The sequence below is a fragment of the Salvia hispanica genome, chromosome 1 (genome assembly GCF_023119035.1).
Source record: "Salvia hispanica cultivar TCC Black 2014 chromosome 1, UniMelb_Shisp_WGS_1.0, whole genome shotgun sequence".
In the NCBI taxonomy this organism is placed as follows: Eukaryota; Viridiplantae; Streptophyta; class Magnoliopsida; order Lamiales; family Lamiaceae; genus Salvia; species Salvia hispanica.
Genome location: NC_062965.1, coordinates 2487243 through 2512242, shown reverse-complemented (window position 1 = coordinate 2512242; position 25000 = coordinate 2487243). Strand labels below are relative to the sequence as shown.

General features: G+C 33.4%; 5 protein-coding genes across 6 annotated transcripts in view; 3 read left to right on the top strand and 2 right to left on the bottom strand.

Moving 5' to 3' along the window:
- Nucleotides 1-1578, bottom strand: part of LOC125224030 (putative pentatricopeptide repeat-containing protein At1g12700, mitochondrial) — a 1775-nt gene extending 197 nt beyond the window's left edge. The window contains exon 1 of the mRNA XM_048127373.1: nucleotides 3-1578. Within this exon, the coding sequence (XP_047983330.1) occupies nucleotides 3-1452 (1450 nt within the window). The 5' untranslated portion in view covers nucleotides 1453-1578. The remainder of the gene's footprint in view (nucleotides 1-2) is intronic.
- A 2587-nt stretch (nucleotides 1579-4165) lies between these two features.
- On the top strand, nucleotides 4166-7417 carry LOC125215580 (germacrene A synthase-like). Its single transcript, XM_048117038.1, has 7 exons — nucleotides 4166-4284; nucleotides 4385-4649; nucleotides 5028-5400; nucleotides 5493-5711; nucleotides 5857-5995; nucleotides 6075-6320; nucleotides 6970-7417. The coding sequence occupies exons 1-7, from the start codon at nucleotides 4204-4206 to the stop codon at nucleotides 7279-7281; spliced, it is 1635 nt and encodes a 544-aa protein (XP_047972995.1). The 5' UTR covers nucleotides 4166-4203; the 3' UTR covers nucleotides 7282-7417.
- A 4227-nt stretch (nucleotides 7418-11644) lies between these two features.
- On the top strand, nucleotides 11645-14763 carry LOC125215587 (germacrene A synthase-like). The gene is made up of 7 exons (XM_048117049.1): nucleotides 11645-11796; nucleotides 12438-12711; nucleotides 12796-13168; nucleotides 13250-13468; nucleotides 13774-13912; nucleotides 14006-14254; nucleotides 14326-14763. The coding sequence occupies exons 1-7, from the start codon at nucleotides 11716-11718 to the stop codon at nucleotides 14623-14625; spliced, it is 1635 nt and encodes a 544-aa protein (XP_047973006.1). The 5' UTR covers nucleotides 11645-11715; the 3' UTR covers nucleotides 14626-14763.
- A 3815-nt stretch (nucleotides 14764-18578) lies between these two features.
- On the top strand, nucleotides 18579-21046 carry LOC125202053 (germacrene A synthase-like). Of its 2 annotated transcripts, none has more exons than XM_048100370.1 (7): nucleotides 18579-18697; nucleotides 18791-19064; nucleotides 19144-19516; nucleotides 19589-19807; nucleotides 20029-20167; nucleotides 20271-20516; nucleotides 20587-21046. In XM_048100370.1, exons 1-7 carry the CDS (start codon nucleotides 18617-18619, stop codon nucleotides 20884-20886), a joined length of 1632 nt encoding a protein of 543 aa, XP_047956327.1. In that variant the 5' UTR covers nucleotides 18579-18616; the 3' UTR covers nucleotides 20887-21046. The 2 variants fall into 2 exon arrangements, with proteins under 2 accessions (XP_047956327.1, XP_047956328.1); XM_048100371.1 differs by having other exon boundaries at nucleotides 20271-20484; nucleotides 20587-20695.
- A 365-nt stretch (nucleotides 21047-21411) lies between these two features.
- LOC125201253 (germacrene A synthase-like) lies at nucleotides 21412-24331 on the bottom strand. The gene is made up of 7 exons (XM_048099291.1): nucleotides 24220-24331; nucleotides 23501-23774; nucleotides 23046-23418; nucleotides 22751-22969; nucleotides 22292-22430; nucleotides 21941-22186; nucleotides 21412-21868 (listed from the first exon to the last, which is right to left on the bottom strand). Exons 1-7 carry the CDS (start codon nucleotides 24319-24321, stop codon nucleotides 21569-21571), a joined length of 1653 nt encoding a protein of 550 aa, XP_047955248.1. The 5' UTR covers nucleotides 24322-24331; the 3' UTR covers nucleotides 21412-21568.
- Between the last annotated feature and the right edge of the window lie 669 nt (nucleotides 24332-25000).

The window sequence follows — 25000 nt, the reverse complement described above, 5'->3', positions numbered from 1 at the left end:
ACCTTTGGAAGGAAGTTCATTAAAAATACCTCTTGCAAGGTCCTGTCTTCCTTCTTTACACAAGCCACAGATAAGGATATCGTACGTGATTATATTGGGTGTATCTCCCCGTTCTTCCATCGCGCGCACTAATGAAATTGCATCATCAATACGATGAGCCTTGCACAAGCCAGCCAGCAAGATACTACATGTAAAAATATCCGGATGAACTCCCTGAGCTTCCATATCACTAAAGAGCTTCCACCCATCTGAAAATCTGTCTTCACACAACAACTCCTTTATCATAGAGCTATAATGACCACTTGTATTCTGTGGACCTTTCCCAGGAACATCCAGAGAGTCACGCTTAGCTTCATCTAAGTTTCCGTTCTTGCAATACCCGTTGATCAAACTACCATAGCTAAACACATTATTAGGCTTAATGCCCTTTTCCGCGAGAGAATCAATTAACTCCCTCGCCTTATCCATTTTCCCGTGAGAGCAGTATCCATCTATCAAGGCATTATAAGTGTAGACATCAGGACTAACATTTTGTTGCACCATAATTTCCACAAGATCCTCCGCCTCTTCCACCCTACCATTCTTGCAAAGCATGTTCACCAATGCAGTAAAAGTGATCACGTTAATAAAAACCTTCTTATCAAACATTTCACGTAGCAAAACTCGCACATCCTCCCATCTACCGACCCAACACATCGCATGAACAATCGAGGTATACGTGACAGTACTTGGCATAACACCCCGGTCAATCATTCTGCGCAGTACCAGTATCGCATCCTCAACCATCCCGCCCCTGCATAAACTATCGACGAGAGCATTATACGCATAATACCTAACAATGCAACCCTTTTCAGCCAACAGATCAATATAATTACACGCTGTCACAGTGTGCCCTGCTTTGCATAGCCCATGAACAAAGAAAGTAACTTGACAAGGCTCAAAGATTTTATTATCATCTAACAGCTTGTTGAAGAGCTTCTCTGCCTCAATAGCCTTATGATCTAAAAAAAGCCCCTTGATGAGAGTAGTGAAAATCGCGGCATCGGGTTCGTATCCGAGCTTGAAGAAGCTGCCCAATATAGAAAACCCCAAATCCACCCGATTTAAAAGGCAATAGCAATGCATAATGATGCTGAATGTGTACTCATTCACAGGGAGACCTGATTGACGCATTTCGTCGAACATTGAGAGGGCAACGGAGTGGTGCTCCATATTGACAACAACGGTAGTCAACAATTTGTTGTATACAGAAATAGAAGGCTGTGGTCTGATCCGAGACATTTCACGGAACAAGAAATTGGCAAATTGGATGTCGTTTATAGAGCTGAAATCAATTCTGAGCATAGAAGAAAAGGGCTTCCTACATTCGTAGCGGGAATTTGAACAGCAGAGAGAGATTGAGTGAGGAACAGTACCGAATCGAGCAGCAATTCTTCTGAGAATCAGCGACATTGCAGAAACCCTGATGCTGGTTAGCAGGATTTTGGGTGATTTATGAGTAATTTGATGAAGAAATTGAGAAATTGAATCTCCTATTTCATTTCCCTTTCCAACAGAAATGAATTGAAGAAGTTGGGCTTTTAGGTTTGTCATTTGAAATGAACTCTTGACCGTTCTAAAAGTATTTAAAAATATTTCTATTTCTTGTTGTATAAGTTTTATTTTTAGTTTTCATTTACTTTAAGAATTTTGTAAATTAAAAAAACTACTGTAGATTTATTTATTTTTCATGGAATAATAATTTTTTAATAGACAAAGTTGCAAAACACCCATAATATAGTTAAAAAAATGTAATCCTAATTTGTATTTAAACTAATTTTATTATTTATATTGGGTTTATTAGAAATAATTGTTATGATTTCTAAAATAGTTGGGTTAATTGTTATGCTTTAATCGAATTTATGATTTAAAATAGAAGCTTTAGATGTTGTAAAATTTAGAATGATTTTAAGTTTCAAGCTTAAGTTTGAAAGTTTATAAATTAAATTTAAATGCTAAGTGCTAGGAGCGACACATCCAAGACTCGAGGACGGACTATCGAACCGAGATAGAAAAGATTATTTGAAATTGCATCATTCTATGTAGAATTAACTTTAATTATATACTCCCTTTGTCCCATTAGAAATGAAATGTTTTCCTTTTTAGTTTGTCCCACTAAAAATAAGACGTTTCCTAAAATGGAAATATCTCTATCTCTACTTTTTCATCTCTCTTACTTTACTCTCTCTTCTTTAACTCACAAAACAACACTACATAAAAACCTATGTCAATTCCCGAATGTTGCATATTTAATGAGACGGAAGGAGTATAAGTTTAGTGGTAACATAGATATAATTATTGTTGTGTTAGCTTATGCGGCCCACGAGAAATTGGATCCAAGGGATCATATGAGCTGATAACCTATGAGGGGCCAGGTCCACAAGGACCAAAGCTAGTCTTACAAAGATGTTAGCAAAGTTAAAAAGGTTCATTGTTTTATGATTTAATATAAAATTGATGATAACTAGTTACAATGTAATACTTCAATGAGTATGCTTACATACTCACACGTCATTATTTAACATTTTTTAGATTCAGGAATCGATGATAGCGCTACACTCAACTTGTTTTACTTGTACTCTTTTGCTCATTTGGGAAATGATTTACTTATGAACAATTCGACTTGTTTTAACCGTATTATTATATTGGATTAAATTATTGATTATGATATTGATTTTGTGTGGGCTATAATCCTAAAGTATGCCTTTCGGCTTTGGATAATGTTAGTTTTGTGCTCTGACCCGAAAAGACAGGGTATTTCATTTTTGGTCAACTTGCTAGATGAAATATATAACTATGATTGTTTTTTTTCGGGGAGTGATTAATTGCTAACTCATCATTTAATTGCTAACTATAATTAATTTAAGGTTACATTATTTTAAAAAACGTGTGGTCTACAATTTGCCACGTGTAATTTTCGTTTTTATTAACTAAATCGAAAAAGATAAAAAAAACGCTAAATTAGGGTTTTGGATGAAAATGTCAATATAGTGTTTCGAAAATATCAACACAATGCTTTGAGAATGTCAACACAAATTTAGGATTGACATTGTATATGCTTTATATCGACATATTATCTTAGCTTCATTGACATTAACTTGTGTACGAAAAATACGAAAATTCTAGTTTTTTTTTTCAAATTTTGACGTCGGAACATATGCATGTAGTATATAGTTGGAATCCTTATAAAATTATCTTTAATTTGATATATGTTATATGAATTTAAAGTTTCGAGATTTCTTTTAAAAGTTAGTTATGACTAACTTGACATTAATACCCCTATTGATTTTTATTGGAATTAATCCTATAGCTTTATTGACGTTTTTTTTTTATCGTATTGACATTTTGTGGTTGATGATCTAGGCCTTTAATTTGAATATCTAATGGATATTATTGAGTTGTAGTTAGCAATTAAGCATTGAGTTAGCAATATAACACTCCCCTGTTTTTTTCTATATAAATATATGGTTGTTAGAAAATTATTTTTACAAGCATATTTGAAAGTGATTTAGTATAAGTTAAAGAAAAGTTTATTCTATATCCTATAATAATTTGATTAGATCATTTCCGCATTACTTTTAATTTATAGAAAAGAATAATATAGTTACAATATTTTCGCAGCATCCCTCGTTAGTTAGAGACCGGGTCGTTACAGCTAGTCCTGATTTTTAAAATCATTATGAGTGAATGGAATCTTCTTATTCATGAGCAAATATGTCATATGTGAATAAACAATTTGAGACATGTGCATATTAATTAATATAATTGTAGGCTGTCTCGGACGTACCTATTATACTAAAAAATGATTGATTTAAGGTCATTTAATTAATACTATTAAACTGCCACTAGTGTTAGCTTTTCATAATTGTGGCTGTGCTTATATAATCTTGTTTTGTTTTCTATAGCCACTAGCCAGCCATCCACCTCAAGTCAATAATAATCTTGATTTCTAACAACTCTTACATCACCAATGTTTAGGCATGATTTGGAGTACTATTTGATGATTAATTAATGTTAATCATCCAAATTTATTTTTAGTTTACACGAGGAGAAATTAGCTTTTCTCCATCCTCTGCCTATATATAATTGTGCAATGGCTTCATATTTAAGAACTACACTTTCCAAACATTTGTCTTCTTATTTCTAATTTGCAGAGATACATAAATGGAGTCTCCTCGTTCTGAATTTAAGTTCCCCCCAAATTTGTGGGGTGATCAGTTCATCGATCACTTTCCTGACCCCAAGGTACAACTTTTATTTTCACTTTACCTATATATATATATATATATATATATAGCAAGATTCATTGATAGAAAAATACTCAGTTAATAATTTGGAATTGTAGTATTTAGAAAAATACCTCGAATCAATGGAAGAAGTGATAAGTGAAGTGGAACGTCTGCTAACATCTCCGGAATCCACAATGAGAGAAATCATGAATATTATCGACTACCTTGAGCGCCTTGGTTTTTCGTATCGTTTTGAAAACGAAATCGAAGAAAAATTGCAAGAACTTTTCCTTCTCAATATTGATTATGATCATGATGATTTGTTCACAGTTGCTCTCCATTTTCGATTATTCAGGCAACACGGCCACCGTATATCTACTGGTATATAAACATATCTATGTACTAGTAGGGTCCTGCTAGGTTGATAACTTTCTTAAATTGATAATTGATAACTATGTCAATAACCTACATTATAGATGTCAACTAAATGTAGTTGGCATACATATATGTTCTGTTGACATCAATATTTACATGTCAACAGATAACATACCTATGTCAACTACATTTAGTTGACACACAAATAATTATATCTTCGTGTTGACATCTATGTTATAGGTTGTTGACATAGTTGTTAGTTATCATTTTAATAAAGTTATCAACTGATCATATCCCCGTACCTGGTAGTTGTATAAATGATTGTACCTGGTATTTATGTATGTATTATAAAACTATGATTAACTTGCAACTTTTTTGAAGCAGACGTATTTCTTAAATGGATGGACGAGAATGGTAAGTTCCGAGAGAGCATTAAGAGCGACGTGAAGGGTATGCTGAGATTGTACGAAGCTTCACACGTTGGAACGGATGGAGAAACCATACTAAACGAGGCGCTTGCTTTTACTACAGACGCTCTAGAATCAATGGTGCGAAACCTCGAATCACCCCTCAAGGAGCACGTTGAGCGTGCCCTTGTGCAGCCCTTGCACTTGGGGATTCAGAGACTTGAAGCACGAAGTTACATCGGCATCTACGAAGAACTAAACGGCACTGACGATGACTTAGCCAACGTTGCCAAAATAGAATACAACCTATTGCAGATTCTACACAGAAAGGAGCTCCAGCAAGTCTCAAGGTAACATGATTTTCAACCAAAAAAGGCCATTAGATGTGTAGTGTTTATACTAATTACAAATAATCTTGATTCCTATGTATGTATATATATAGGTGGTGGAATGAATTAGGGCTTATCTCCAAACTTCCCTATGCAAGAGATAGGATAGAGGAATGTTTCTTTTGTGCTGTGGGAGTGTACCATGAGCCTCAATATTCTCGTGCCCGTGTCATTCTGGCCAAGAGCGTTGCCATCGCATCTTTAATAGAAGACACATACAAAGCTTATGGTAAGATTAGGGAGCTTGAGGTTTTCACCGAGGCAATACGGAGGTAAAATCTAGAGCACGCGTTATGATTTTTAGTATTCGTTCACTTTGTTATTTTGTTTATGCCATTAATTTCCGCTCATTTCACTTCATCATACCAAGCATGTAGTACAACTTAACCGGCAACTTATTATTTGCTTGTTTATAAGATGGGACTCCGAAGAAATATGTGGACTCCCCGAGTACATGAGACCTCTCTATGAAGCTATCTTGGAATTCTACACTCAATTGGAAGAAGAATTAGCTAAGGAAAGACGATCCTACGCACCAAACTATGCCATAAAAGGAGTATGATTCGTGTTAAAAGAAATTTGTATTACTATACAAGAGTGTGTATTCTTACCAAATTTGATTTAATTTGATATAGTTAAAGGAATTGGTGAAGTACTACTTAGAGGAGGCGAAGTATTACATAAGGGGTAAACTGCCACCATTTTTTGAACGCGTAAGGTTTGGTATGATTACAAGCACCTTCGGTTATCTGGTCCCCTCTTCTTTTCTGGGAATAGAATCTGCTCGAAAGGAAGACTTCGAGTGGATAAGTGACAAGCCTAAAATACTTGATGCCACACTCATAAATGGTTGCTTACTTAACGACATTGGTTCTTATGAGGTACGTATATACATATGTATACATAGATATTATGGTTTCCGGTGACAACTTTGAAAAGTGAAAATTCTTGAGGACTGAAAATCATATCAGGCATCACGAAACATATCCCAATATTCAGTTAGGAACTGGTATTCATGAATCAACGAACTGACATGTTTTGTGATGCCAAATAATATTAATTTATTTGCAAACAGATAGTTTTGTAATCTGACTTTAAGAAAAGTTATGAAAAGACTAAAAAGCTATAAAATTTGGTCAATTTCTAGTCAATTCAGCAACTTTATTGTCCCATGGTAAAAAAATTTCAGCATGCTACATATCCGAATTCATTAACATGACATCTACATGTGTAAAAGTTAAAGACTAATTGGCTGTTGACTATGTGTAGAAAACACAGTCGCTTAAGTAGCTGAATGTTTTGTCCACATAGTATTTTCTGACCAACCCATTATACATAATATGCAGGATTACGAAACAATTGAGAAAAATGATAAAGTTATGATACGATTGACCATTTTTTTTAAAGTTATTGGATTGATCATAAAGTGGCTGAACTTTGCATTTTTTTTTTCAAGCAATTTGCCCCCAACATTAATTAACTTTTTCAATTAGAGTATAAGTAATTTGTTAAACTGTTTGTGATGTTTAGTTTGAGATGGAGAGTGGTCACATTGCCATGGGGATTGAAAGCTACATGAAAGATATGGATGTGACAAAAAATAGGGCGGTGCGCGAATTCACAAAATTATCTAGTCGTGAATGGGAAATTTGCAACGAGGAGATGCTAAGGCCGTCTTTTTATAAATCTAGGGATCTTCTTACACGTATCTTCAATTTTAACCGCGTAGCATATGTCACTTTCAAAGACAAAGAGAATGGATACACTCAACCCTTGAAGACTCATATCCTTGCCATGTTGGTTGATGCATTTGAGATTAGTCAGTCATTTGCTACGAATTGAGTGACATTTCAAATACGTGTGCCTTTTTTTAGTTGTATGGGTGTGATATCAATCAAATCCTATAAAAGAAGATATGTGGAGTAATGCAATGTAGTAGTTCCTATATATTCTTTCAATTCAACATTTACTTTCCGCATTTCAATTTGATTTTACAACACCATGATCGTAGCGATTTTTTTTTTATATTCGTACGTACCTCATAACTAGATGCATCATGCACGAACCAATCGACATATTGTGACCGCGGCCACAAGCATTTAAGGCTTCTTACTTAGCCATTCGAAACTCTTCAAACATTACTCCCGTCGCTGGAAAAACTGGCGATTGATCGGCTATTGTCTAACGATTCTCACAATGAAAGCAAATCAATTTTTATTACATTGGGCCTAGTCTAACCATTTGCATGGGAAAGTGGTTCATAGAGGGTATTCATATACTACTGCAACAAACTTCATAATATGCAAATTATTGGAATTCAACTGTTGTTATTTCATCATTATAAATTCGGAAACACACACTATTGGAGTACATTTTTTGACATTATTTACATTGAATTTATGTCATCATGTACGTTGACCTGTGGTATCATAACATTACAACAGACATGGATAAATACAATAGTACAATTTTTCATGCAAATTTTATCGTCCGAATGTATGCAATTGACGTTATCTAGGCGGTTGATCATTTTAATCTAAAAACTCTAGTTTGACCTTAGTTTTGATATAAAATGTATTTACATTTTTTTCTATTCCTTGTGTATATATAGAGATTAATTAACTGATTTTATATTTTAAATACTATTTGTGGCGTTTAGTTTGAGACGAAGAGTGGTCAGCTCGTAATTGGGGTTGAAAGCTATGGTGTGAAAAAAAAAGAGGCGATGGCCAAATTTATGGAATCATGTACCGATGCATGGAGGGATAGCAACAAGGTGATGCTAAGGCCGTTTTGTTATAATTCTAGGAATCTTTCTTACATGTATCCTCAAGTATAATTCTATTATGTTATTAATGAATCACTAATACATGATTTATGTAGTTATACAAATAAGTATAGGTTTGTGTTAAAATGACAACCTCTCTTAGAGTGACACCGTGACACCATTTATACATTAATATTATAAACGCTACACAGCAATATTAAAAACACTACACAACAATCTATAGATTATTGTATATTGTGTCGGATATTGCTCGACAAGAAAAATTGTTGTATAAAGTGCAACAAATTGCTGATCGTCTTTTTCAGATTTTTTTTTGCCACGTGGCAGCTTATTATTCGTCCACATATACAAATGATTGGCTAGGAATGGTGGTATGGTGTTATTTTAAGGGGTGGTGACACCCTAACATGCCCCAATAAGTATAAATGCAATGGTTAAAAAGTTTTTCATATAACAGTTTGACTTGAAAAATTGGAGTATTGTTTTTTTTTTATATTTAATTGCCTATATGCCAAAATATTTATTTTCTAGACTATGTGAATCTAAATTAGTACTACTAACTAAATAATCAAATAATTTATAAAATTAGTACTATTATAAAATTAGTCATTATTTAGTTTATTACAGACGGACATTTCTAAGATTGTTTATTCACATGTCCACTCAGCAAGATCTCAAAATCGATCTTGACAATGAAATTGTGTATTCACACGTTTAAACAAACCACTTATTTCTATTCCACGACGGTAGAGTCATTTCACTTTCATAAAAGTAAGAGTCATTTGATTTTCTGTACTCATTTTGAAAAAATAATATTCCCTCCGTCCCCTATTAGGAGTCACACTTTTCCATTTCGGTCCGTCCTCAATTAAGAGTCACACTTCATTTTTACCATAAATAGTAACTAGGTCTCACACACCACCAATTCAATTCACTCACATTTTATTATAAAATCAATATAAAAAAATAGGTCCCATATTCCACTAACTATTTCAACAACTTTTCTTTACATTTCTTAAAATCCGTGTTCGGTCAAAGTGTGACTCCTAATTGGGGACGGAGGGAGTAATAAATAGTTAAAATGGAGAAATAGTAAATTAAAAAAAATAGTATATAAATAAGAGTTTATCTACATTATTTTTTCTCTTACTTTACTCTTTATTTACTTGAATTATTTATTACTCCCTCTATCCGTGAATAGGAGTCCCGTTTTTCCATTTTAGTATATCCGCGAATTGGAGTCCGGTTTAATTTTACCAAAAATAGTAATAGGGTCCCACCTTCCAATAACTCATTCCACTCATATTTCATTTAAAACTAATATATACAAGTAGGACCCCTATTCCACTAATTTTTTTCCATCCACTTTTTTTAACATTTCTTAAAACTCGTGTCACCAATAAATGGAACTCCTAATAACGGACGGAGGGAGAGGGAGTATCATTTTTTTTAAAATGAGTGCAAATAATAAAATAACTCTGGTACTATACTACAGAAAACGAAGGGAGTATATAGTAATTCATAGTTTTAAATTAATGGAATCTTCTAAGGCATTATATTGATACGATATGTCATATGTTAATAAACGATTTGAGACATGTGAATATTATATCATGGTCGGCTGACTCGGACAGACCTATTAAACTAAACAATGACTAGTCCTCCAATTAACTACCTTTTCAATTGAGGCTGATATAATTCTATCTTCGTCCTAAAAAAAGAAAATTAATATTTTTTTAGTCTATTCCTAAAAAGAGAAGTTTTTTTTTTTTTTAATTTTTTTCTCTAATAAGGTAAGATCCATTTTTCGTAATACATTTTTTTTTTAATCTCTCATTAATTTTGAATTAAAATTCATATTATTTTAATTTTAATTTTTTTTATGGTATGAGGTTGTTTTCCCATAGCCACTAGCTAACTACCTCAAGTGAGAGTCCGAAATTTTCAAATCGACATCTGATGGTACACTTCACCAATTGACACTTTGATAATCATTGATAAAACATTACTCATAAAAGAAATTTTGAAATTGACATTTGACTGGCACTTCTCCAATTGATAAGATGATAATCATGGATAAAAATTTTAAAAGGGTAAGTGGCCCCATTTTTAACAACTCTATGTCACCAAATTGTTACTTCCTCCATTATATTTAAAATGTACACATTCTTAAATAATACAAAATTTTAAGTAAAATAGTTTGAGCATATGATAAAGTAGAATGGAAAAAGTGATTGAATATTTTAATAAAGAGAGATGGGAGAAAAATTTATTATAAAAAAAAGAAAGTGGACATCTTAAGTGTAACAAACTAAAAATGAAAGATGAACCTCTTAAATAGGACGAAAAGAATACATATTCCTATTAGTGGTGCATTATTATCCCAATTTTTTTGTATATCCCATAAAAATAGTCTATATCATTTATAAAAACTTTTTCTCCCTCTTTTCTACTTAACCATTTATGAACCAAACCATGCATCCACTATGCTATTTCAACTTATATTTCAACATATTTTCTCTTTTCTCTCTTAATTTTTCCAATTACTCATTAAACACGTGTAATTTTCAAATGACATATTTATATGAAATAGAGGAAATATTATTTTGGAAACATGTTTTATTACAGTTGGGTCATTTTCTCGTTTTAGCAAAAATAAAATATACTTTATCTTTCTTGTTTTGCTCTATCTATTTATTATATTCTCTTCTATTTATCCTCTCTGTTACTTTGTTTACTTATAATTTTCATACTTTATTCTTTATTTAATTTATTTTTATTTTACTTAACTCATTAAATATTTATTCTTTAATCTCCATACTCAAAAGAAAGACTTCATACTAATGAAATGGAGCAAGTACTAGGAAAATGGTCAAAATAAAAATGCATCTTAATATAGAAATGCAATCCAAATCGTGGCCCTAAGATTAGTCGATCTGATGGTCAATAATTAACCAAACATGGAAGGTCATTAATAATCAGTTTTAGTCCATTTTATAAATTCCGAGGTTGATGTCATTTTTAGATAATTTTAGGGCATCTTTTATTAAAATAACCTAAAAATAGACTAACAATGACCTAAAAATGCCATTCGTATAATTTTGATTTGTGTTTTTGAATTAAGATCTAGTTTTGTATAGATCACAGCCCAAAAAAACTAAACATATATACTTATTTTATTTGTATGATTACAAAAATCATTTTAGAGTTGAGCATGCCCACAAGTTACTATACACGTATACTTACTTCTGTCACAAGTTAGAGTTAATTTAATCATTCTAGAGTTTTTTTAATGATTAATTAAGAACCCATATTTATTTTTAGTTAACACACGGAGAATTAACCTTTTCAATCCTCTGCCTATATATACATGGCTAATGGTGTCATGTTTAAGAACTACACTCACTTTCCAAACCTCCATGTTTAAGAACTACACTCACTTTCCAAACCTCTTGTCTTCTTGTTTCGAATTTGCATACAATACATAAATGGCGGTTCATCGTCCTGAGTCCAACTTTGCCCCCAGCTTGTGGGGTGATCAGTTCATCAATCACTTTTCTGACTCCAAGGTATATTACTACTTATGTCCACGATTTAAAGAACTATTCTGCCATTTTGGGTTGTCCATAATTTAAAGAATTATTTACTTTTTTCCAATTTTATAGTATACAGACTCCACATTTCACTGACTTTTCGCACTCACAATCCTACATTCCACATATTTTCTCTCTTTACTTTTCTTCATAAAGTCAAACAATTTCTTCGTGCTGAGTCAAAATGACTCTTTAAATGATAGACGGAAAGAGTAATATATATCTATGTCTACACCTTTTTTTTTTTTTAACTTTACCTATCTAGGTGGGATAAAGGTTTCTTGAACAAATTAAATTTCTTTCCTCATGCACTAGTTTTGGGACGAGTTATTGTATATGGTCCGTAAAATTGATGCTTTAATTGAGAGTCCTAACGGCTTGTAATGGTGGTTTGACAAAGGAATTGATCATGACTAATGAGGACGTTTGGGGCTAACTTAGAGTGGTGGTTTGACAAAAAAAGCAGATGTGATTGTGACCAACCATGACGTTAGCTCTTAAGGAAGGGTCAAGTTTTAGTGACTAACTAATATGAGATTTATAAATTAAATAGGCTCTATCTATTGTTAGGTACGTAACTAGTGATTACTATCATTTATTATTATTTGTCATTGTAGGTCATAGAAAAATACTCCAAGGCAGTTGAAGTTCTGAAAAATGATGTGAGAAGTATGATAACTGCTACAGAAACCAAAATGATAGACACCATGAATCTGATTGACACACTTGAGCGCCTAGGCGTTTCGTATCATTTTGAACACGAGATTGAAGAAAAATTGCAACAATTTTTCCATCTCAATACGAATTATCACGATGATGAAGCCTATGACTTGTACACCGTTGCTCTCCATTTCCGATTGTTCAGGCAGCATGGACACCGTATATCTACTGGTATATATATGTGTGTATTATATATATACACCTTTCTTGTTTTATTTGGCTATGCATAATAAATCAATGAATTTTTCTGAGCAGAAATATTTGGTAAATGGAGGGATGTGAATGGGGAATTCAAAGAGAGCATTAAGAGCGACGCGAAGGGTATGCTGAGTTTGTACGAAGCTTCCTATCTTCGAACACATGGAGAAACCATACTAGATGACGCGCTTGCTTTAACTATGGCCACTCTAAAATCAATGGTGCCAAACCTCGGATCACCCCTCAAGAGGCAAGTTGAGCATGCCCTAGTGCAGCCCTTGCACTTGGGGATTCCTAGAGTTGAAGCACGCAGTTACATTGCGGTGTATGAAGAAGAAGAGAACAAATCCGAAACCCTAATCAAGTTTGCCAAATTAGACTTTAACCTATTGCAGATGCTGCACAAAGAGGAGCTCCAGCAAGTTTCAAGGTAACCTAATCTTCAATCAAAAAAACCCTTAGATGTGTAGTGTTAGTACTAATTTCAAATAATCTTGATTTATATATATAGGTGGTGGAAAGAATTAGGGCTTATCTCCAAACTTCCTTATGCAAGAGATAGGATAGTAGAGTGTTACTTTTGGGCTATGGCAGTGCACCATGAGCCACAGTATTCTCATTCCCGTACCAGGCTCGCCAAGGCCATTGTGATGTCATCTGTATTAGACGACACATACGATGCTTATGGTACGATTGAAGAACTTGAGGTTTTCACCGAGGCAATACAGAGGTAGTAAAATCTAACAACAGGCTTTAACCATCATTTCATTTGGAATCAGCATTTCTACTAGCTAGACTAGATCACCTCATCCTTATCAAGTATATGAATCATCCAATTTTCATTTTTTATTTCTTACATTCATTCATTCCCACCTTCACTCTTATTTCTACCTTCATGTCAAAGGTTGGTTAATTTTTTCCTATACTCATTTCTTTATTGCTTCATTCCATTATTTTCCCTTCTGTTTTACTTCATCATGATACCAAGCATGTATAACTTAACCATGCAACTCTTATTATTTGCTTGCTTATAAGATGGGATGATGGAGAAATCTCTCGACTCCCCGAGTACATGAGACCTTTCTATAAAGCTATCTTGGAACTCTACATTACATTTGATGAAGAATTGGCAAAGGAAGGACGATCCTACGCATCACACTATGCCATAGAAGGAGTATGATTTGTGTTATGTATAAGGAAATTTTTATTACTATTACTCTTACAAAAGTGTGTATTCTTACCAAATTTGATATGATATGATCCATAGCTAAAGGAATTGGCGAGGGGCTACTTTGAAGAGGCGAAGTGGATCTTAGAGGAGGGTAACTTGCCATCATTTGAGGAATACCTAAAGATTGGTCTCATTACCAGCACCTACGGTTATGCGGTCCCCTCTTTATTTATGGGAATAGGATCTACTCAAAAGGAAGACTTCGAGTGGCTAAGCGAGAAGCCTAAAATATTTGTTGCCACACTCATAAAAGGTCGCTTACTTGATGACATAGGTTCTTATGAGGTATGCATATACATATCTATATACCTTTTCAATTAGGGAATAGTTTTTTGAAATCTATTTGTGGTGTTTAGTTTGAGACGAAGAGAGGTCAACTTGCTATTGGGATTGAAAGCTACATGAAAGAAAATGATGTGACAAAAGAAGAAGCAATGGCCAAATTTATGGAATTATGTACTAATGCATGGAGAGATACCAACGAGGAGATGTTAAGGCCGTCTTGTTATAAATCTAGGGATCTTCTTATGCTTATTCTCAATTATGACCGCGTAACATATGTTACTTACAAAGACAAAGAGGATGGATACACTCAACCCGAAAAGGTTTTGAAGCCTCATATTCTTGCCTTGTTGGTTGATGCATTTGAGGTTTAGTCATTTCAAATAATATGTATTACTATATGTTATGTAATTCTATTTTGTTCCTATGTACTATTGTTAAGTTATGCTTCTTGAAATTTCAAACCTTATATGGAGAGACTCTGATATCAATGAATTCAATAATGAGGGTGATATATGTGTGCCTTGTTTTTAGTTGTATGCTAATGTTGTAATCAAAAACATTTAGCTGGCCTGGTGGTTCAGAGTTAATAAACATATTTATTTATTTTACTGAAAATAATAAAGATGTTTTTCAACTTCGTCCATGTTCGAAAGAGATTACGCATATATGTACACTAAAATTATGTAATATAGTAAAGATTTTAAAAAAGCAACCAATAAAGTAGAGTGACCCAAAAATAATGGATCCTCTATTTATGTGAACTTATGCTCATGAATTTGAATTTCCAAGACTTGTCTTGAAGATCCAATAAAAAATGCAAATAAACAAAAAATATGGATAGAAAGAAGATAAGGAGGATGTGTAATTATATGTAAACATTCAAGTATACATAAGAGACTTTTATGAGAATACATTAATTATCATGGTGTGTAATAGGGTCCTCATTAGTATCAAACACATCACAAATCACAGTCCTTGGATCCTTGGATTTGATTGTTATGATAAGCTACATTATTTGACTAAGATATTACATTATTAGTCAAGCTACATTATTAGACTAATCGTCTACATTATTAGATGACACGTGGCATTAATCTAACTATTACATCACAAGATCGAATGGACTACAAGTGTTTCGTTTTTGAACAATATTTACCATATGAATATGAATACTTCCCAACATTATTAAGTCTATAAACAATTTCAAATTATTTTAAATTTCCAATTTGAAGTTTGAAGAGTATATGCATGCTTACTTGATTATGTTTATAAGTTTATGTAATAGAAAAATGAATGAGCTTGTGCAATTAATTTGGGAATATTTGAAACAAACATGGGTGGACAAATTACTCCATCTGTTCATGATTATATGTTTCATATTTGAACGACACAAGTCTTAGAAAATTGTTTGACTTTATAAAATAAAGTGTGTAGAAGACATTAAATGTTTCATATTTGAACGACACGAGTCTTAAGATCCACTTACCAAATATAGTAAAAGTCAAATAAAACATTTATTGGCAGACGACCAAAAAGAAAAAATGAGAGCATTTAGTGGCGAACAGAGTAAAAGTGATTAGTGAAATAAGCCTTCCATTTGTCATTTAATGGCGAACACGGAGTATGAAATAATTTATATGCTTTGATTGAGAAATACGAGGAACTTATCTGTTGACATATGCGTTGATTGAGACTTGTGTGTTGCTTAGTTAAATACTTCCTCCGTCCCATTTTAGGAGTCTGGTTGAGTTCGGCACCGGTTTTAAGAAATGTAAAGAAAAATTGGTGAAAAAAGATAGTGGAATGTGGGTCCTACTTTTTTATATTAGTTTTATAATAAAATGTGAGTGAAAAAAAGTTATTGGAATGTGGGGTCTAATACCATTTATAGAATATTTCAACCGGGACTCCTAAAGTGGGACACCCAAAAATGGTAAACCGGGACTCCTAAAGTGGGACGAAGGGAGTAAAATTGGTTAGGTTATATAGATGATAAAGCTTGTAGTATTAAATACGCCATCCGTCACATGAAAATATATGTACTTTTTATTTTCATTCGACCCAAAAAAAGTATAGACATTTTCATTTATACAAAGTTGTCCCTAACTCAATGCTCATATACAATATATTTACTATTTATATCATTATGACCCATTATGAATCCCACTATCTACTACACTATTTTAATTACCCTTCTTTTTCTCTCTTTTATTTAACAATTGCGCATTGATTCTCTCGTGTCATTTCAAATACATGGAGTGTATTTTTATGGGATGGATTTTAGTTGAAAATAGTGGTTAAAGAGAGATCGATGTTTTCTGATTTAAAAGAAGTTTTATCTACATGTTCAAATATTCAAATTTGAATTGAGGCACCTAGATATATACTATAGTGTATGGCTATGAAAAATATAAACAAGATTATATCATCGCAGCTTCAATTATTGATAAGCTAAAGCTAGTGTCTAATTTAAAATTACTGACCTTAAATTAATAAGTCATTATTTAATTTATTAGGTCTACGGGACAGACGACAATAACATAATATGCACATTTCTGAATTTTTTAATCCACGTGTCAATAAGAGTTTTCAAAATCAATTTTGATAATGAAATTGTTTACTTACACGTCAATTCCACAAGATTTTCAAAATCTATCTTTTAACAACTGGATAAATTTACAAAGGTAACCTAAAAATGCAGACAGTTTTTTTTGGGAACCAACATTATATTTATCTAATAATTTTTGGCATCAGAAATAATTTATTATTCTGCCATATGAGTGGTAATAGAAGAACAATAATAAGAAGAAATCGATTCTGAAAATGATTTCTGATAACCATAAAAATCGCCTACATTTTCTTTCATGAGTCGACAATAATATACTACTCTGTAACACTTTATACTATAAAATATAGGGACATTCTTTTTTCCGTCCCACAAAAATATTCAATTTTTATTTTGGAAAATTTTCATCACTCATTAATTATTATATAGTATATCAATTTATTTACAATTTATACCACTAGAGTCATCACTAAATACTAATTAAAAAATATGGATTCTACTATCTACCAATACTATTTTAATTTTCCTCTTTTTTCTTACTTTAATTCTTATATCTTCTCAAATGTTCCTATTTTTATGGGAGGAAGGGAGTATGCTTATTTCTGAAATTGTTTATCCATATGTCTACTTAATAGGATTCTCAAAATCAATCTTGACAATGAAATTGTATATTCACGTGTTACGCAATAAGATTATCACAATCAATCTTTTCAAATACTGACCATGAAATTGTTTATTCACGTGTTTCTGCAGTACGATTATCAAAATCAATTAAAAAGTTGACCGGTATAAGTGAATCGACGAAGCTACCGATTCATAGTTTAAATGGGTCTGACCAGTTATATTACGTGTCCAAATAATACTAGCAAATATCCCCAGCACTAAAGTCATATTATAAGCACACTACGCCTTAAGTGTATTATCAAGCTCAATTATAATCCATTGGATTAAAACACACAATCATGATTTAGCAATAATCGGAGTCTGATAGAGAAAGTAACTATTTTACGAAATTTTCCCGAGACAATCCAAGTCCAGTGGACCGCTAAGTTGGTCTGAACCAACCTAGCTAGCAGTCCGATGACTTGGTCCAACGAGATTTTTGATATTTTTGCTTTTTAAAGCTCTATCTATTTCTCATAAAGATATACATTCAAATCCTACTATACACTTTCATACTAAAAATATGTTTGCTCTGACCTATATATAATTATCCAAGATTCTATTATGTTTGTCTAGGTATGATTATTATGATCCATTAGGATCTATATCATATCTTCATCGCCAAACTATTGGTTTTATTTAGTTTGATCATGGTTTCTCTTGTAACTTTTTTAGTTTCGTTGTCTATGTATATAAACAAAATTGACAATGATGTTTACTTAATTTTAATAATTTATCTCCAAATCTCAAATTATTTTAATGGTCCATGTAGCTAATATTTTTGATTATGTAGTCAATAACTAAATGATTTGTTTAGTGAATGAAATCAAAGCATTTATTTATCAATTTTATTTAAGATTTATTAATTTAAAAAAGCGTTATAATTGTTTATCTAGTACAATAAATTGGTTAATGACATAATGTTGCAATACATATATTTAGATCACTAGTCTATATGGATACGATGCACACAATTACCCTTAGCTTGCAACAATGCGAATAAAATGTACTTATCACAAACAGAGAAATTAACTCTTCTCTGCCTATATATATACATGGGCAATGGCTTCATGTTTAAGAACTACACTTCCAAACCTCTTGTCTTCTTGTTTCGGATTTGCAGACATACATAAATGGCGGCTCATCGTCCCGAGTACAACTTTCCCCCCAGCTTGTGGGGTGATCAGTTCATCAATTACATTTCTGACTCCAAGGTATGTAAATGTATAATATCTACAACTTTAATTTTCACTTTACTTGTATACTTATTATAGATTCATTTATAATTAATTTGGTATCAATTGTAGGTCTTAGAAAAATACTCCAACACAGTTGAAGTGATGAAAAAGGATGTTAGAAGTCTGCTAACTGCTCCACAAACTAAAATGATAGACACCATGAATCTGATCAACACACTCGAACGCCTAGGCATTTCGTATCACTTTGAAAACGAGATCGAAGAAAAATTGCAACAATTTTTCCATCTCAATACTAATTATCACGATGATGAAGCCTATGATTTGTACACCGTTGCTCTCCATTTTCGATTGTTCAGGCAGCACGGACACCGTATATCTACTGGTAAATATTAGTGTATTAAATATACCTTTCTTGATTTAATTTGGCTATAAATAATACTAATATGATTGTTTTGAAGCAGAAATATTTGCTAAATGGATGGATGAGAAGTGGAATTTCAAAGAGAGTATTAAGAGTGACGCAAAGGGTTTGCTGAGTTTGTATGAAGCTTCATATCTTCGAACGCGTGGAGAAGCTATACTAGAAGACGCGCTTGCTTTTACTACAGCCACTCTCAAATCCATGGTGCCAAACCTCGGATCGCCACTTAAGAAGCAAGTTGAGCGTGCCCTCATGCAGCCCTTGCACTTCGGGACTCCTAGAATTGAAGCACGAAGTTACATCGCGGTGTATGAAGAAGAAGAGCACAAAAATGAAACCCTAATCAAGTTTGCCAAATTAGACTATAACTTTTTGCAAATGCAGCACAAAGAGGAGCTCCAGCAAGTTTCTAGGTAACATAATTTCGAACCAATAGATTTGTGGTGTTGATACTAACTAGGAATAATATTGATTGCTATGTATAGGTGGTGGAGAGAATTAGGGCTTATGTCGAAACTTCCTTATACAAGAGATAGGATGGTGGAGTGTTTCTTCTGGGCTATGGCAATGCACCCTGAGCCACAATATTCTCGTGCCCGTGCAACTCTTTCCAAGAGCATTGCGATCGCATCTGTGTTGGATGACACGTACGATGCTTATGGCACGATTGAGGAACTTGAGGTTTTCACCAAGGCAATAGAAAGGTAAAATCGAAGAACATGCTTGTATCGTCATTTCATTTGGAATTACCATTTTTACTAAATTAGGGATAATCATTCTTTCCTCAACTAACCCATGGTTTTCTACATTCAATCATTTCCCACCTTCACTCTTTATTTATGTATTTTTTTTTCTAATATACAATTCTTTGCTAATTTCATTCCATTAATTTCCCCTTGTTTATAATTAATTGCTTGCTTATAAGGTGGGATTATGGAGAAATCTCTCAACTCCCCGAGTACATGAGACCTATTTATAAAGCTATCTTGGAACTCTACAATCCATACGAGGAAGAATTGGCTAAGGAAGGAAGATCCTACGCATCATACTACGCCATAGAGAGAGTATAGATGATTCGTGCTATAAGAACCTTTTTTTTTATTACTATTACTATTACTATTATGAAAATGTGTATTCATACCAACTTTGATATGATATGATCCATAGCTAAAGGAATTGGCAAGAGGCTACTTTGAAGAGGCGAAGTGGTTGTTAGAGGGTAACTTGCCATCATTTGAGGAATACCTAATGCTTGGTCAAATTACGAGCACCTACGATTATCTGGTCCCTGCTTCTTTTATGGGAATAGGATCTACTCGAAAGGAAGACTTCGAGTGGCTAAGCGAGAAGCCTAAAATACTTGTTTCCACACTCATAATAGGTCGCTTACTTGATGACATAGGTTCTTATGAGGTAACACATACACACACATATATATACTTTTTCAATCAGGGAGTTTCTGAATACTATTTGCGGTGTTTAGTTTGAGACGAAGAGAGGTCAACTGGCTATTGGGATTGAAAGCTACATGAAAGATAATGATGTGACAAAAGAAGAGGCGATGGCCAAATTTATGGAATTATGTACGAATGCATGGATAGATAACAACGAGGAGATGCTAAGGCCGTCTTGTTATAAATCTAGGGATCTTCTTATGCATATCCTAAATTTGAACCGCGTAACTTATGTTGCTTACAAAGACAAAGAAGATGGATACACTCAACCGGAAAAGGTTTTGAAGCCTCATATTGTTGGCATGCTGGTCGATGCATTTGAAATTTAGTCATTTCGAATAATATATATAGTACTCAAAATAGACGTTATTCTATTTTGTTATTGTTATGATGTCTCCTTGTCATAGAGAGACTATGATGTCTGGTTCCTAAGATATGTACGTGAATGCTAACAAATTTATTTTGAATAATAGGCTTTTTACTATGACATCCATCCCGCATTAACTCTCTCTTACTTTACTATTTTTCCACTTTAATTATTTATTATCTTTTTTATAAAACGAGTGCAAAAAAATAAATGTGACAGTTAATGCGGGACGGAGGTAGTATATAACAAAAAGCCTTAAACATGTACGTGTATAACAAGATAATTACAAACAATGTCAAATCTCATGGTTTCTGTACCCATTTTCAAAGTTACAGGAAAGACAAAAATTGATGCAGTTATATTTAATCAAAATTCATGATATTTCTGACAATTTAACCCAGTTATACAGTTGCACTTAACTAAGCTTAATATTACAAATGTACGTGAGAATAAATGACATGCAGAACTCAGTATATTTCTTCGACAACATATACTCCGGAGTAATAATTCTTTCCAAATATCTATAGTAAGCCATTATTGTTACACTCTTTTATTGCATAAATAACATACGTAACAACACTACATAGATTTTATACCATATATATGGTACAACCATTTTGACTTCTACATGTTATTCGAAATGACTAAACCTCAAATGCATCGACCAGCAAAGCAGTGATATAAGGTTTCACAACCTTTTCGGGATGAGTATATCCATCTTCCTTGTCTTTGTAAGTAACATATGTTACACGTTCAAAATTGAGGATACGTGTAAGAAGTTCCCTTGATTTATAACAAGATGGCCTTAGCATCTCCTCGTTGCTATCTTTCCATGCATTCAAAGATAATTCCATAAATTTGGCCATCGCCTCTTCTTTTGTCACACCATTTTCTTTCATGTAGCTCTCAATCCCAATTGCAAGTTGACCTCTCTTCATCTCAGTCTAAACACACCACAAATGTTTTAAAAGTATACTATTCAATATGATTAATATGTTGATATATATCATACATACCTCATAAGAACCAATGTCATCAACTAAGCGTCCTATAAGGAGTGTAGCAACAAGTATCTTAGGCTTCCTACTTAGCCACTCGAAGTCTTCCTTTCGAGCAGATCCTATTCCCAGAAAAGAAGAGGCGACCAGATAACAGAAGCCGCTGGTAATGAGACCACACTTTAGGTATTCCTCAAATGATGGGAATTTACCCTCTAAGAACCACTTTGCTTCCTCAAGGTAGCACCTCGACAATTCCTTCAGCTATGGATCATATCATATCAAATTTGGTAAGAATATGCACTCTGGTAGTAGTAATAGTAAAAGCAATAGTAATGAAAATTTCCTTATGTGTAACAAGAATCATACTGGTTCTATGACATAGTATGATGCGTAGGATCGTCCTTCCTTAGCTAATTCTTCCTCGAATTGAATGTAGAGTTCCAAGAAAACTTTATAGAGAGGTCGCATGTACTCAGGGAGTCGAGAGATTTCTCCGAAATCCCACCTTATAAGCAAGCAAATAAGTTGCATGGTTAAGTTGTAATTCAATATTGCACTACCTGAATATCTTCATACATGCTTGTTATGATGGAACATAATGAGTGTATAAAAGGAAAAAGTATGGAAAAAATAACAATCCTTGGATGATTACTTTGTTTCATTGTTTAGTAGGTACAAAGAATGCAAAGCAAGGGAATGACTAATTGCATGAATCATTGAGTATGAATGACTAATCCTAATAAAATGGAATGGCAATTTCTGCAAAATTATTGTATCAATCTAATGAATGAATTCCATCTTATCAAGCGTGTCATTAGATTTTACCTCTGTATTGCCTCGGTGAAAACCTTGAGTTCATCAATGGTACCATAAGCATCATAGGTGTCATCTAGTAGAGATGTCATAGCAATGGTCTTAGTGAGAAAAATACGAGCACGAGAATATTGCGGCTCATGATACATTCCCAAAGCCCAGTAGAAACACTCCACTATTCTATCTCTTGCATAAGAAAGTTTGGAGATAAGCCCTAATTCTCTCCACCACCTATATATAGAAATCAAGATTATATCTAATTAGTATTAAGACTACACATCTATTGGATGAAAATTACATGTGTTACCTTGAGACTTGCTGGAGCTCCTCTCTGTGAAAAATCTGCAATAGGTTAAAGTCTAATTTGGCAAACTTGATTAGGGTTTCGTTTCTGTGCTCTTGTTCTTCATACATGGTGATGTAACTGTGTGCTTCAAGTCTAGGAATCCCCAAGTGCAAGGGCTGCACTAGGGCACGCTCAACTTGCTTCTTCAGTGGCGATCTGAGGTTTGGCACCATTGATTTTAGAGTGGCCGTAGTAAAAGCAAGAGCGTCGTCAAGTATGGTGTCTCCATGTGTTCGAAGATATGAAGCTTCGTACAAACTCAGCATACCCTTCGTGTCGTTCTTAATGCTCTCTTTGAATTTCCCATTCACATCAGTCCATTTATGGAAAATTTCTGATTCCAAAATTTGCGTATTAGTCATAGATTTAGTAATTATTTTTATTAAAATTAAACACATAAATACACATTATTATACCAGTAGATATAGGGTGGCCGTGCTGCCTTAATAATCGAAAATGGAGAGCAACGGTGTACAAATCATAGGCTTCATCATCGTCGTAATTCGTTTTAAGATTGAAAAATTGTTGTAGTTTCTCTTCGATCTCGCTTTCAAAGTGATATGAAATGCCAAGCCGCTCGAGTGTGTCGATCAGATTCATGGTGTCTATCATTTTGGTTTCAGGAGCCGTTAGCAAATTTCGAACATCACTTTTCATCACTTCAATTCTCTTGGAGTATTTTTCTACGACCTACAATTGTCAAATAATTACAAATGAGGATCACATTATCTACTTAAAAGAAAATTGGAAAGAGAAATGCATGAAACTTATTATATATCACTTGTTACAATCCAATAAGAAGATAATTCATTTCAAATTATTTACTACTAGCATATCATAAGATAGAGCCGATTTGGTCAATAAATCTCACATTAATTAGTATGGAGTACAATTGATGTGAAACATTTGGGTCCACAACAATTGACCTTGTTACTAGCTAACATCTTGGTCATGACTGGTTTAGAGTCAAGGTTGACAATTTATAACCCAAAATCCCATAACTCATCGAAACGAGCTTGATAAGTATAGAGATGGCCCGAACCCAAAACGGACTAGCCCAATTGGCATTCCCTATTCGTTCCACCTTGGTAGGCAAAGTGAAAATAAATAAGTGTAGACAGATCTATATATATACCTTGGAGTCAGATACATGATTGATGAACTGATCACCCCATAAGCTAGGTGCGAACTTGGACTCAGGGCGATGGTAGAAACTGTTGGAGTTTAGAGCCGCCATTTACAAATCTAGAACAACAAAATAAGTATTTAGAGAAGAGTTGTAGTAGTTGAAGTGTTCAATAAGAATCCATGTATATATAGGCATAGGATCAAACTAAACGACAATTTGGACTATTAATTGATCACTAAACATAAATTATGGCGGCCGTCGTGTAGTTGTCTTGTGTGGTTATTGCGTTAAGCCAAAATTAATGTTTGAACAGATATAGGGCTTACTATGTGGTAGTCAAGAATTAATAATTCAATAATTTATAAAAAAATAAATAAATAGTTATGATGTTACATCGAATAATTTATAACCCAAATTAAAATGGCAACCTATCACCATTTCTATATAGTCATCAGATCTATTAAATGGATGGATGAGATTGTTTTATAGGATTAGGGTATGGATTGCTTGTTTACGAAGAAAATATTGCTAAGGATAATTTTGTCATTCTGCCTAAATTGACATCTTTGACAATGGTAAGCAAATGTTGACACATTGCGAAGCAAAACAACTAATGTAACCAAGTACTCCCTCCCCATTCCATAGTAACATGGGCGTTTTTCCATTTCCGTCCGTTCCATAGTAATAGAGTCATTTCTCTTTTTAGTAAAAGTCAATACATTTTTCCACACATACTTTACTCTCTGTTACTTTTTTCTTTCTTCATCTCTCTACCTTTTTCATTTTC

What these genes read in the sequence shown, in the direction of transcription:
- LOC125215580 (XM_048117038.1), top strand. Translation starts at nt 4,204, where the DNA reads ATGGAGTCTCCTCGTTCTGAATTTAAGTTCCCCCCAAATTTGTGGGGT. An exon ending in CGGCCACCGTATATCTACTG is followed by an intron (nt 4,650 to 5,027) that starts GTATATAAACAT and finishes TTTTTGAAGCAG; the next exon opens with ACGTATTTCTTAAATGGATG. An exon ending in CAAACTATGCCATAAAAGGA is followed by an intron (nt 5,996 to 6,074) that starts GTATGATTCGTG and finishes AATTTGATATAG; the next exon opens with TTAAAGGAATTGGTGAAGTA.
- LOC125215587 (XM_048117049.1), top strand. Translation starts at nt 11,716, where the DNA reads ATGGCGGTTCATCGTCCTGAGTCCAACTTTGCCCCCAGCTTGTGGGGT. An exon ending in TGGACACCGTATATCTACTG is followed by an intron (nt 12,712 to 12,795) that starts GTATATATATGT and finishes TTTTCTGAGCAG; the next exon opens with AAATATTTGGTAAATGGAGG. An exon ending in ATGACATAGGTTCTTATGAG is followed by an intron (nt 14,255 to 14,325) that starts GTATGCATATAC and finishes TGTGGTGTTTAG; the next exon opens with TTTGAGACGAAGAGAGGTCA.
- LOC125202053 (XM_048100370.1), top strand. Translation starts at nt 18,617, where the DNA reads ATGGCGGCTCATCGTCCCGAGTACAACTTTCCCCCCAGCTTGTGGGGT. An exon ending in CGGACACCGTATATCTACTG is followed by an intron (nt 19,065 to 19,143) that starts GTAAATATTAGT and finishes GTTTTGAAGCAG; the next exon opens with AAATATTTGCTAAATGGATG. An exon ending in GAGCTCCAGCAAGTTTCTAG is followed by an intron (nt 19,517 to 19,588) that starts GTAACATAATTT and finishes TGCTATGTATAG; the next exon opens with GTGGTGGAGAGAATTAGGGC.
- LOC125201253 (XM_048099291.1), bottom strand. Translation starts at nt 24,321, where the DNA reads ATGGCGGCTCTAAACTCCAACAGTTTCTACCATCGCCCTGAGTCCAAG. An exon ending in ATCATGTATCTGACTCCAAG is followed by an intron (nt 23,775 to 24,219) that starts GTATATATATAG and finishes TGACAATTGTAG; the next exon opens with GTCGTAGAAAAATACTCCAA. An exon ending in GAGCTCCAGCAAGTCTCAAG is followed by an intron (nt 22,970 to 23,045) that starts GTAACACATGTA and finishes TTCTATATATAG; the next exon opens with GTGGTGGAGAGAATTAGGGC.